We start from the raw sequence: 12,838 nt of genomic DNA on the forward strand, positions 1-12,838 counted from the left end.
CAAAAGGCACTCACTGTTGTTAAGAATAAAGTGTCATTGTCACAAATTTCTTTAACTGATAGTAATCACTAAGACTATCTTTTAGCAAAATAATGATCTTTTTTTTTGTGAGGAAGATCAGCCCTGAGCTAACATCCTGCTTTTTTTTTTTTTTTTTTTGCTGAGGAAGACTGGCCCTGAGCTAACACCTATTGCCAATCCTCTTCCTTTTTTTTTTTTTTCCCTTTTTCTCCCCAAAGCCCCAGTAGATAGTTGTATGTCATAGTTGCACATCCTTCTAGTTGCTGTATGTGGGACGCCCTCTCAGCATGGCCGGACAAGCGGTGCCTCAGTGCGCGCCTGGTATCCGAACCCGAGCCGCCAGTAGCAGAGCGCGCGCACTTAACTGCTAAGCGATGGGGCTGGCCCCAAAATAATGATCTTAACCATTCAAATTACAAAATTACCCAATGGATCAGATCATTTACTTTGTCCTCTTATTCCCAACTGGATTTGTTTTACACGATAACAAGTGGTAAATTCATGCATATTAGAGATCTGCAGGAAATGGTAGACACTTAGCAGCAATGTCAGAAGATAATTAGAGGATGCTAGAAGCATCCAGTATATACTACAAAGTGATGTAATAGCTTCCATAGGAATATGATGGTTTAAACTCTGTAAGACAGCAAGTTGATGGATAGACTGCAGGGTACCTGTGTAGTGGGCTTTGTCCAGGTTGTAGTTCTGGAGTTGTGATCTACATAATACGATCTGCCTCTTTCATCCTGTTTTTCTTCCCAACCTGGTGGTAATCTAGATGAAGTAGGCAAAAGCTAAAGAGAGGAATAAGAGGAGAATTAAATATTAATAAGAAAGAATCCTTTTAAAAGGACTACATCCCTTCTTTACTGCTAGCTGTCTTTAAAATGAACCATATTTTAAATCATATTTTAAAGTGTACAAAATAGTGTACAGCATTTCACTTAAAAAAAAAAAAAACCAGTAGAACAGACAATAATGAAGAGAGTGATAACAACCCCACCCTAAGTGCTTTAACATAGATCATGTCATTTAACCCCATACAAATCTTAATGAGATCATTGTGATTATTGGCCCATTTTACTTACGAGGAAACTGAAGCTTAGAAAATTGAAGTAATTTCCTAACGGATACATTGCTAGTATGGAGCTAAGATTTGAACCCAGGCAGTCTAACTACAAAAATCATCACCCACAGGTACCGAGTCAAAAGTTACCCCTGCTTTCTTTCTGTAAGGGCCAGGGAGGTGCTGTTTATTATAGTTTATTACTAACGAACAAAGAGGTCTGGTTATTTCCAGGTTTACTTAAAATAGTCCAGATCTGGCCTTCCTTTTGTCTTTTGAACTAGATTAGACTCTTCAAGGCTTGGTTTGGTTCCCTAACGTGCCTTACACATAAAAACTATCACCACTAGTCTGTTTACTAGACACACAGTTCCCGATACATAGGAGGTAGATGTTCATTGCCGATAGTTATAATGAACTGTTTAGTCTACAAAATAATGGAATTCAAAGTTGCTCAGCTTTACAAATGTCCAAGAGCTGGTGAGTAGATAAATGAAATGTAGTAGATTAATCTACAGAATGGAATATCATGAACTCCTGAGACACGCAACAACATGGATAAATCTCAAAAACACCATATTAAGTGAAAGAGGTCAGACTCATAAGACTACAGACTGTATGATTCCACTTACAATGAAATTTCTAGAAAAGACAAAAGTGTAGCAACAGAAAGCAGGCGAGTGGTTACCTGGGGCTGAGAATAGGTGTTGGGATTGAAAGAACTTTTTGGGGTGATGGAAGGGTTCTTAAACTTGATTGTGGGGAAGTTTACATAACTGTATAAATTTACTAAAACTCATTTTTATGTACACTTAAAAATGGTGGATTTTATGGTATGTAAATTATACCTTAAGAAGCTGTAAAAAAAACCAACCCTAATCAATATATTGAGAAGAAAAGGGCTGGCCCCGTGGCTTAGCGGTTAAGTGCGCACACTCCGCTGCTGGCGGCCCAGGTTCGGATCCCGGGCGCACACTGACGCACCGCTTCTCTGGCCGTGCTGAGGCCGTGTCCCACATACAGCAACTGGAAGGATGTGCAACTATGACATACAACTATCTACTGGCGCTTTGGGGGAAAAATAAATAAATAAAATTATAAAAAAAAAAAAAAAAAAAGAAGAAAAGACATGGAGATAGCTTTTCCAGGACATAAAATATAAATCATCTCTAGATTCTGCTTCTCATCTGGTGCACTTAAGCTTGTTTCTTGGAGAAATGCCTGTCAGTCAATCAGAAATTCAAGTTTCACTCTATGGAGGACACGATAAGGTGCAGTGGGAGAAGTACCACGGATCACGAGAAGCAGGCTCCACTTGAATGGAGGAGGCCAGACAAACGACAATAAGCCAGAGTAAGGCCAGTCTTTTGGTGGCATCTACCCTCTTGTTGATGGTCAATACTGCTGGGCCAAGTGCACAGGTGGGTGCCTCTTCCTTCCTCTGCACAGGATCTGTGCCCTTCTTTTAGAGCAGGGCCACCTTTTTAGATGGATGAGCCACTTTTGGGTCATGGAATTTTGAGCCTTTGCATTCCTATGCTGGAACTTCCATAAAAGAAAAAACAACCCCCACTTTTCAAAACTAATATATAGACTGCCATTCAAATTACAAATGGTTGGCGAAAAAAAAGTGAGAAGGCCATCCTAAGTGGGGAAATGGAACGTGCACAGACCCAGAAGAGGGAGAGAATTAGGACTTGGGAACAGCCTATTCGGAAGAAAGAGCACAGACAGGAATGAAGGCAGCAGGAGGTTTCTATGGGTGGATAGGAGAGGGTAGGGTGAAGGCGCTGGGAGCCTGGGAGTTTTCATTTGGTTACAAAACAAGTGGGGGGGCCACAGGGGGAGGGACGAACTCAGAGTAATGAGAGTTGAGTCAAGGGGAAGATGGAGGCTGGGAGACGAAAAAGGAGTCAGCAGTGCAGGCATGAAGTGGTTAGGGTCTAAGCTCCAGTCAAGGCTGTGGCTGGGAACACTACTGAGGAGGAAGCAGAAGGCCTCGGCAGACTGGTGGACGCGAGACTGGAGAGAGAAAGGGGACTGACAAACTCTGACTTGGCCACTGAGCCTGCCAACACCAGTGCACACCTGACTGAGTGACTGAACCCTGACGTGACCCTTCATGTACGGGGCAGAAACGGCTGCTAGACGCCATGGGCCATGTACAGGGCAGAGGCAGCTGGACACCACAACCCCGAATTCTATGCTGCCGGCAGCAGACCATCTCTAGCCAGCATAGTGCATCAACTGACAAGCCAGGAGATCACCAGTACTCCTAGACTTGGCTTTCTTACTATGGGAGAGACAGTTCTCCTGTTTTTTGTCCTTTTTTTTTGTGTGTGAAGAAGATTGGCCCTGAGCTAACATCTGTGCCAATCTTCCTCTATTTTGTATATGGGATGCCACCACAGCATGGCTTGATGAGCGGTGTGTAGGTCCGCACCTGGGATCTGAACCTGTGAACCCTGGGCCGCTGAAGCAGAGCGCACAAACTCAACCACTACGCCACTGGGACAGCCCATTTTGGTCTTTAAAGGGCCTACCATCCCCATTTCCCCTCCCCCAAACCTCATCCCCCAGCCTAGATTCTGTGCTGGATCAGTTCCCTGCTGGGCAAACGTTCATACCTGGTGTTCCAAAAAAACCCAACATTGCTGAGATTTATATTTTTATTGATGATTGAGGGGAGAGGATAAAACTCACCACAGGAAGTGTAGGCTGTTCCTCAAAAGTATAGGCTTGTAAGCTGCCTCTTCTGCTGGAATGACTCTTATGGGAAAAAAAAAAAAGAACAATAAAACTTTAGGTCTTTGAAAGGGAGATAACGTAGTGGGGGTGGATATGACGGAGCAGGAGAGAGAACACTCGCTAGGAAGTGACCGTGAAGACTCTGCATGGGAAGGCACTCAGCTGCTCTCAACACCACCACGTGCTTCCAACTTCCAGCTCACACTTCCCCCTACCCCAGTCCTAGACTGCGTCCGCGACACCTTCCCTTGAACATCTAACAGATACCCCTTCAATGTGACCAAAAAGGGATTTGGTTTTCCCCTGTCCACACCCGCTCAAACCTGTTCCTTCTTGTGTATTCCTCATTTCAGCGGGCAAGACTTGAGTCCAGCAGCTGCCCAAGTCAGATAACAGTCAGTCACCCGACTTCTCCCCCTCCTGTCCCTTACAGCCAGGTCAGTCACCAGATCCTATTCATTCTATTTCTTTACCAGCTCTCAAATACATTCCCCCTGCACTGTAGTTCAAGTTTGTTTTTTTCAAATTTTCATCTTTTGTCACCTTGATTATTCCTGCAGCAACATCCTAATAGATTTCCCTGCTTCAAGTCTTATTCCTTAAATGCACTCTTCATACTACATGCAGCAGCCGAGAGAGCATTCTACAGCGCAGATCTAGTCACGTCATTCTCGAGCTCAGAGCCCTTCAGTGACTCCTTACAGTCACTAAGACAAAATCTAAAGTACAGAACACAACACTTAGGGAGCTTCAAGACCTGGCTTTTCCTGACGGCTCCAGCCACTTCCCACCTCACAACCCATCCTCCGGACATTCCAGGTTACTTGTTTTCCAGAAATCCCACATTCTCTCTTTTCTTGGTGCTTTTATATACATGCTGTTGTCATATATCTGAAATATCTTAGTTTTGTTATTTAATGACATCAAAATTTATAATGCACATATAAATTGTCAGAATATCATTGTAGTATTGGTTATAATAACAAAGAACTGTAAACGATCTAAAGTCCAATAGGAGACTGTTGAAATATCTTAAGGGTTACTTGCACAAAGGAATATGTCAGAGTTTGATGATTTTTTTTGTTGGTTTTAAAAGGAGTACATCTATATTTACTGAAATGGTCCAATTTATAGGACATAGCAAGTGAAAAAACTAAGTTACCAAAAAGTGTGTATAAGATAATCTCAGGTTAAAAAATTATATACAGGAGGCTGGCCCTGTGGTGCAGCGGTTAAGTGCGCGCGCTCCGCTGCTGGCGGCCCGGGTTCGGATCCCAGGTGCACACCAATGCACTGCTTGTCAAGCCATGTTGTGGCGGCATCCCATATAAAGTGGAGGAAGATGGGCACGGATGTTAGCCCACGGCCAGTCTTCCTCAGCGGAAAAAAAAAGAGGAGGATTGGCATGGATGTGAGCTCAGGGCTGATCTTCCTCACACACACACAAAATTATATACAAATATATATGTGTGCATACACGTTTATGAATATATAGAAAATGTTTAGGACAATATATGCCAAACCATTAATAGTGATTAAGGGAGCATATGTTTGAGGTAGATATTGGAGGTAAGATGGAAGATTTAATTTTCATTTTATACACCTCAATACTGTTTCAGTTTTTAACCAGGACCACACCATACTTTAAAAATAATAAATTTTTTTGAATAGGTAACGCGCACATGGTATAAAATTCAAAAGGTACAAAAGACATATGTCATGCTCACTCTGTTTCTCTCTTCAGAGCTGAGCAATGTTACCAGTTTCCTGTTTAGTCTTCAAAAAATATCATACACATATTTATTCTCTGTCATTTAAATAATTTACATAAATGGTAGCATATCAAACACACTGTTCTGTACCGTGCTGTTTTTCACTGACCAATATCTTGTAGGGATTGTTCCATACAACATATACATTCAAGGCCACTTCATTCTTTTCAATGGCTGCACAGTATTTTATTGCATGGATGTCAGGTATTACTTTTATAATTAAAAAAAAAATAACAAGAGGAAAAGGAATAGGATCTTATGTGATTTATCACCAGCAAATCAACATAGCTTATCCTTTAAGTCTTTGACTGACCTTTCCTACTCCTCCGACCAAAAAATAAAATGAAATGAATGGAAGACAGAATAGCCAGATGGAAGAAAGAGGGAAAGGGAGCCGGCAGGCAGATCTGCTCTTGGATACCCACACAGGTATTGACATAGAACTGTCTACATTGAAGCTTCTCGAAGAAGGTGCTGGAACAGAAGTCAGCAAAGTTTTTCTGTTAAAGTCTAGATAGTAAATATTTTTTGTGGGCTATACAGCCTCTGTTATAACTACTCAGCTCTGTCAATGTCGTGTGAAAACGGCCACAGACAATACTTCAACAAATGGGTGTGGCTGTATTCCAACGATACTTTAACTAGGATACAGTGCCTGGCTTATAGTCAGCCCTCCATAAATATTTACTAACTAAATGAAAAGCTGGGGAACTCCAACTGGAAATGACCATAGCAACCTCAGAGAATAATCTTTGCCTTCCATCAAAATATCTCCTTTGATACAGATTAGAGAGCTAGCCACAAAGATCTCATTATGGCAGTGTATGTTGGAATACTTGCTTCTGGACCTCATGGACAGCAATTTTATAGTGGCTGCTGGGGTGAGAATGTCATCTATCTCCTTGTTTCGTCCAGGTACATCAGCTCTTTTTCAGACATGTGTGTTGGTGACACGTGTGGTATAAGTGAGAAGGAGAAAGGCAACCCCTGTCATCCAGGACCTGGCCTGGCACCCATAGGTGGGATCAAGTCAAATCAAGACCACTCTGGAATCATGCCCGAACACAGACAAAATGTGAACATTGTCCAAGCCACAAAATACCAAATATCTCCCAATCCTGGCCAATGTGAGTGACTGCTCCTTTTTTACTAATTATAGCTTTAGCCTCACTACAGATAAGATTTGAGATACCCAATCACAGAATTACTCCTGCTTCCTGACAGCATCCAATGCAGAGCAAAGTGCTGCTTCCTTAAACTCTCCTCAAAATCATCTAACATGAGCCCAAATCCTTTAAGTCTTTCCTAACATACTCTTACCAAGACACTCATGGTGTGCGTTCTCCCTTGCTGAAACAAATAATAAACCCAACTTGTTCAAATACAGGTATGTTCCTGGCAGTCTTTGGCTGGAGAGCATTCACAGAATGGACATTAGATTCCAATGACCATTTGGATTATCCATAACCCTGTTCCATACTATCAGTGGGAATATTTGATAAATGAACATGCTGTAAAGTCCTAAAGTCCCTAACACCTTATTACAGGCCATTTAAGACAAAATTTTATGAAAAAGTTAGTTATTGAATGGAATAACATACATAATATAAAATTCTGAAGCTACAACAAAATCTAAGAGCATCTTACTGAGCTGGACACTGGCTGGCTGGTGGCTGAATTTCCACAAAGAGTGAGTCTGGCATTCAAATCTTCTGCAAGATGAGTCTGAGCATCCAAGTTATTTGATGGTGGAAGTGATGGGAAGGCCTGATTGCTACACATGGTGGCTTCCTCTTCTCTTATAATTTCCCAGCTCTAAAATGAACAGAACAAGCTTCAGCCACACACACTTTAATCTATTGCTATAACATGTGCCTATCAATGATAACTAGAAGATTATTTCTACCTCGGAAGACTCGCGGTTGTCAACACTTTCTGTTTCCTCAGATATCTGACGCCTGGTGGTAAACGCACGTTGTGCTTGCAGTTGAATGTTACCGTTCTCAGCATCTGTTAGGTTGTCCCTGTATTGGAAGCATAAAAGCCATCATCCACACCTATAGATAGTTAAAATGATACTCAAGGATTCTGTGATTGTATATTAAAAAAATACCCATAATAGATTAGAATTTATTGTTTTTGGCCAAAGGCCAGTTCGACATGCATATAGTAAATCGGGCATGTTGGCACCTTCAGAGTACCTTATGAAGTTAAAGTTTTTGTGAAAATGTGTGACATGTCTGACTCTGATATTTTAGTTCATCACTGGGCCTAGGAAAAGGCCTGACATGGATGAGCACTCGAAAATATCTGTTGAGTGAATGAATATCTGAGTTTCATAAATAATTTCGTTATATCATTATATTGCCACGTTATTACAAGAGCAAAATCTAAAGGAGCTCTAGAAAGTTCATAAAAGGGAAGCTTTAAGTGTTATATATACATCTTCATGAATCAGACAGTAACATTTTCCAGAATTGATCTTAAGCCAAGAGTAGAGTTCTCCATGCATGAATGCAGAGAGCAGAATGAAAAACAGGGTAAGGACACTATAATTAAAAACTTAAATGGTGTCTGTTTTTGATCATATACAGTAATGAGCCTGATCTGAAAAAGGATAATAGTAAAGGCACATCTGAGTTTAGGAAAGGTATGGTAAATCAGACTGAACACCCCTACCCCAGTCATTTATTAGTTATATTATTCTAGCTATTTGCATTTAATATAACCAGACCATCAGGTCAAGAATTTTGTGCAAATATTTAATAACAAAATTATTGTTAACTTATTTAATGCCATATAAGCCCAGGATAGTGAGAAGACCAGTTCTTACTGTACTGTTGCTGGAGAAAACATAATCTTGACAGATGGTCCTAAAGGAATGCTTCAGATTTTTTTTTCCCCTTAAAAACTTGATTTTGGCTAGCTGAAAACAATACCAACGATAGTGAAAGAAATATGATTCTGCTCAAGTCTGGCTTGCCATAGTACTGAGGTATGCAACAGGACAATTCTGCAGAATTTTATAGTGTCTTCAGTTTTGTAATCTGTATGTCATCCTACAGAGATCAATGCTTCTGTGCCATGAAGAACTTGGATCACTGATTTGCTTTGGAAGGATTTGAAAACAGAAAATATCTATGAAAGTACTTAACTATATCAGACACAAAATACCAAAGCCAAAAATCAAAAGGTTAATGGACAAATACGAAAAATTTTAAGTCTGTGTCAAAAAGCAGAAGACTAAAGAAAGACTTCATGAGGCTACAAGGAAGGAGAAGTGGAAGAATATTTGAAAATAAATATGAATAATGGGAGAATTTGTAAATGTATATATTTACAAATATACAGACAATAATAAAAGAAAAATGTCACCGAGGAGACGTAAATTAGAATACCTCCAAGGTCATTCTGTCCTTGATCTGTGTACATTGGAAATTATGTACACATTGACCAGATTGGCAAATGGGTGTCTAAAAAAAGACTCTTGTTATTGAGTCCTTTATATTTAAACATAATTTATATTTAAAAAATAGTGTGCTGTAGTGGGGTCTGGCCAGTGGCACAGCAGTTAAGTTTGTGTGCTCCACCTCGGTGGCCCAGGGTTTGCAGGTTCAGATCCCGGGCACAGACGGATGCACCGTTTATCGAGCCATGCTGTGGCAGCGTCCCACATAAAGTAGAGGAAGATGGGCATGGATGTTAGCCCAGGGCCAGTCTTCCTCAGCAAAAAGAGGAGGACTGGCAATGGATGCTAGCTCAGGGCTAATCTTCCTCACACACACAATAAAATAAAAAATAGTGTACTGTAGAAATTAACATTTTATTATACTTTAGTAACAAACTACAAAAAATCTCCAAGATGTTCTAAATCAGTCTAAAGAGAAAAATGTACCCTTTGTGGCTACATAATAATTAAAAATATAATTATTTTTATAAGTAATAAATAATTTAATTTAATATAAGTATTAAAATGAAGCAACTAGAAGGGTGATATTTGTAACAAATAATTTTGAATATTATCAAATCATTTTTAAAAAGAAACAGTGAAGATAGCACATTTTAAGCCCTGGGCCATAAAAATTCTTGTATTCTTACAGTTTATAGATCCCTATATTATTATGAATCCATCTGAGACATGACTTCAAAATGAAAATTAGTGGTCAAAATGCATTCAGATTACAAACGTGAAAGCCATCACCACATACTGAGGGGTTGGTCTTTTCCACTGTGTTCTTCTAGATTCATGGTTTACATAGTAGGTCCTTCCAAGAATATCCTGCCTCTCTTCCCATCCTGGAGGTAGAGGAGAAGGTTCTTGTTGCTGCTGCAAATGGCAAGCAGCATCTGGTTGGTCCAAAACAACCCAGCCAGGCTGAAAAACAGAACGTTAACAATTAAGTTTATGCTTGAGTTTTTTTTTTTTTTTTTTTTTTATTTGTGAGGAGATCAGCCCTGAGCTAACATCCGCCAATCCTCCTCTTTTTTTGCTGAGGAAGACGGCCCTGGGCTAACATCTGTGCCTATCTTCCTCCACTTTATATGGGACGCCGCCACAGCATGGCTTACCAAGCAGTGCGTCGGTGCGCGCCCGGGATCCAAACCAGCGAACCCCGGGCCGCCGCAGCGGAGCGCGCGCACTTAACCGCTTGCGCCACCGGGCCGGCCCCTATGCTTGAGTTTTTAACCTTATAAATTATGCTAGAGAATTTTAAAAAGAGATTTAGCATATCCAGTTCCAGAAATTAAGCAAAGACAGAATTAGCACATCACGAACTTTTAAGATCATAATATGAATATTTTATGATAATGAAGACTTTTTTTTGCAAAATGATATTTATGTTTTGCTTGAAACAGTTTTAAAATTTTTTCAAGTTTTAAAACATATCTAATAGAGAAAAAAGGACAGAAAAAACTTTTAAATAAACAAACGATGGAAAGCACTGAGAAACTGAAAATAGCTTAAATTAGTGTAACCTTAGGCTACTCTCTAAATTATAAGCAAATGAAAGAAGGGCAGGGATCGTGTCTTACTGGGCATTATCTCTCCCACAGAGAAAGCACCTTGTTTATGGGGGAAATCAATAAATATCTGAGCCCTGAAAAAAAGTCATCAGATGAAGGTCAAGTATGTAGAGGCATGATAGGGAAGGGCAAAAGATTTAGAAATAATTGCTACAGTGAACTCTCTAGTGATTGAAAAGTCATTATGATCCCCTGGTCTGACTTGTCTCTTTCTCCTCTGGATTATGGAAAGGCATTTTGGTCAAGTCATAAAACAGCCAAAGAAAGAAAGTTTTGTTTTGTTTTGTTTAAATGCCAGGAAGGCACTGGAAATTTCCTCTGAGACTAGTGAGGGGCAAATATCCATCAAGCCTTAGCTGGGGTAGTTAGAGTAAGGAATTAATTGAAAAGGGTAGCAAGAGTTAATGACATGCTTTTATACAAGAAACCTCATAACAGAAAAGGCAATAGGTAAAGGGTTCTACCAAATACTGATATGGTTAGAAAGGCATCAACAAACTAGTGAAGAAAACTTGAAAATTCTCCCAAAGGGACACAAAAGACCTGAATGAATGGAAAGACACAATATGATCTCAGCTGGGAAGACTCATCTCACAAAGGTGTCAGTTCTCCCCAAGTTAATCTATAAAGTTGCCAAGATTCCGATAAAACTACATTGTGGATTTCTTAAAATAATGAGACAAGGCAATTCTGAAGTTCAAACAGAAACACAAACAAGCAAGAATAACCAGCACAACTCTAAAAAAGAATGGGTGAAGATTAACTCTACCAGATAAAATATTATAAACCACAATAATTAAAGTTGTATAACACTGGTGCATGCATAGACAGATAGCTCAATCAACTGGATTAGAAAGCCCAGAAAGAGACTCACCTTTACAGGAATTTAGTATATGATAAAGACATTTCAAATTTCTGGGAGAATAGGCAAATTACTTAAAAAAGGAAAAAATTTAATCTGGATTGCTACCTCATACTTTATACCAGGATGTTGAAGACTGAGGAATATTTAAATGTTAAAAAGTAAAACCAAAATGTATTAGAACAAACCTTGGGAGATTTTAAAAGTATATTCTAAGAGTTGGGAATCCGTTTAATATGATGCCAACCCAGAAGGCATAAAAGAGAAGATTGATAAATGTGATTACAAACCCCCCAATCTGTACATGGCCAAAACTACTAAATCAAAGTGAAAAAAAATAAAATAAAAAACAAATGACAAATGACAAACTGGGAAACATATTTGGTACTATAATGATGGGCAAACAATAATTTCTTTAACATATACAGTCTTTTTTTTTCTGGGCACTGGGGATCTGGCACTGAAGGACTGTTGTGTGCCAGCTAGTTGATGGCTTAGAAGATGAAAGGGAATTCTTCTATGTTAGAAGGCTGGATCTGAAAATGAAGGGTCAGGGAGAAGCGCTGGGAAGGAAAGGAATGTCTTCTGGCAACAGGGAGAAAAGGATAGGGGTTTCTGCAGCCAGACGGATCTCTTCTGGCTGGCTCTGGTGGGAGGGTTATGGACTGAGGCATAACAGAAGGTGAAGGGTAGGGAGAGAGGAAGACAAAGAATTATTGCAGGAAAAGAGATGTGGATGGGAAGTAAAACTGACTCCCTTTCTTTCTTACTCTTATTTTTTCCTTTTTACCTCTTCTATGGGAACGGACATCTCTTTAATTTTGTTTCTTTCTTTTTATTGCCCAAACTCTATTCTCTTCCTTTCCCCTATCCTCTTACTTTTTCTCTCCATCTATGTTTACCTTTCTTCTCTCTCTTTTCCATTCCTTTAAATGATTTTAACATAGGATCACATACCTAAAAATTAGTCTTGTATATATTAAATCAGATTTCATTTCTCTGGTCTCAATTTCAAAAGCATGTGAGTTGAAAAAAAATGATTAAGCTTTGAAAAAATATAGTCATTATTTTTCTGCAGATTAATGGAATTTATTAATAAAAGGGTCCTCATTACTGCTGTAAAGGATTGCAAAAATATTCGGAGCTAGGAAAATGGTACCAAAAGAATATTTCTTTAAAATCTTAAAGATTTCTCTCTTAAATGTCTACTTACTGAATTTATGTTATTCAAGTAAATTCGAGAAGGGAGGGAAAAAACTAATTTAATTAAGGGCCTTTAAAAACAAACCTGTTTCAAGCTCAAGGAAGTATACTTGTACATTTGAACATTGTTTAGAAAGAATG

At 39.4% G+C, this 12,838-nt stretch overlaps 1 protein-coding gene across 5 annotated transcripts in view; it reads right to left on the bottom strand.

Moving 5' to 3' along the window:
• Positions 1-12,838, bottom strand: part of NEDD4 (NEDD4 E3 ubiquitin protein ligase) — a 114,319-nt gene that overhangs the window by 20,307 nt on the left and 81,174 nt on the right. For all 5 annotated transcript variants that reach the window (XM_058541642.1, XM_058541640.1, XM_058541641.1 and 2 more), the window contains 5 exons: positions 9,816-9,982; positions 7,514-7,631; positions 7,255-7,422; positions 3,791-3,856; positions 696-815 (listed from right to left, as the gene is read on the bottom strand). In XM_058541642.1, coding sequence (XP_058397625.1) covers positions 696-815; positions 3,791-3,856; positions 7,255-7,422; positions 7,514-7,631; positions 9,816-9,982 — 639 coding nt within the window. The remainder of the gene's footprint in view (positions 1-695; positions 816-3,790; positions 3,857-7,254; positions 7,423-7,513; positions 7,632-9,815; positions 9,983-12,838) is intronic.

The sequence above is a fragment of the Diceros bicornis genome, chromosome 5 (genome assembly GCF_020826845.1).
Source record: "Diceros bicornis minor isolate mBicDic1 chromosome 5, mDicBic1.mat.cur, whole genome shotgun sequence".
Lineage (NCBI taxonomy): Eukaryota > Metazoa > Chordata > Mammalia > Perissodactyla > Rhinocerotidae > Diceros > Diceros bicornis.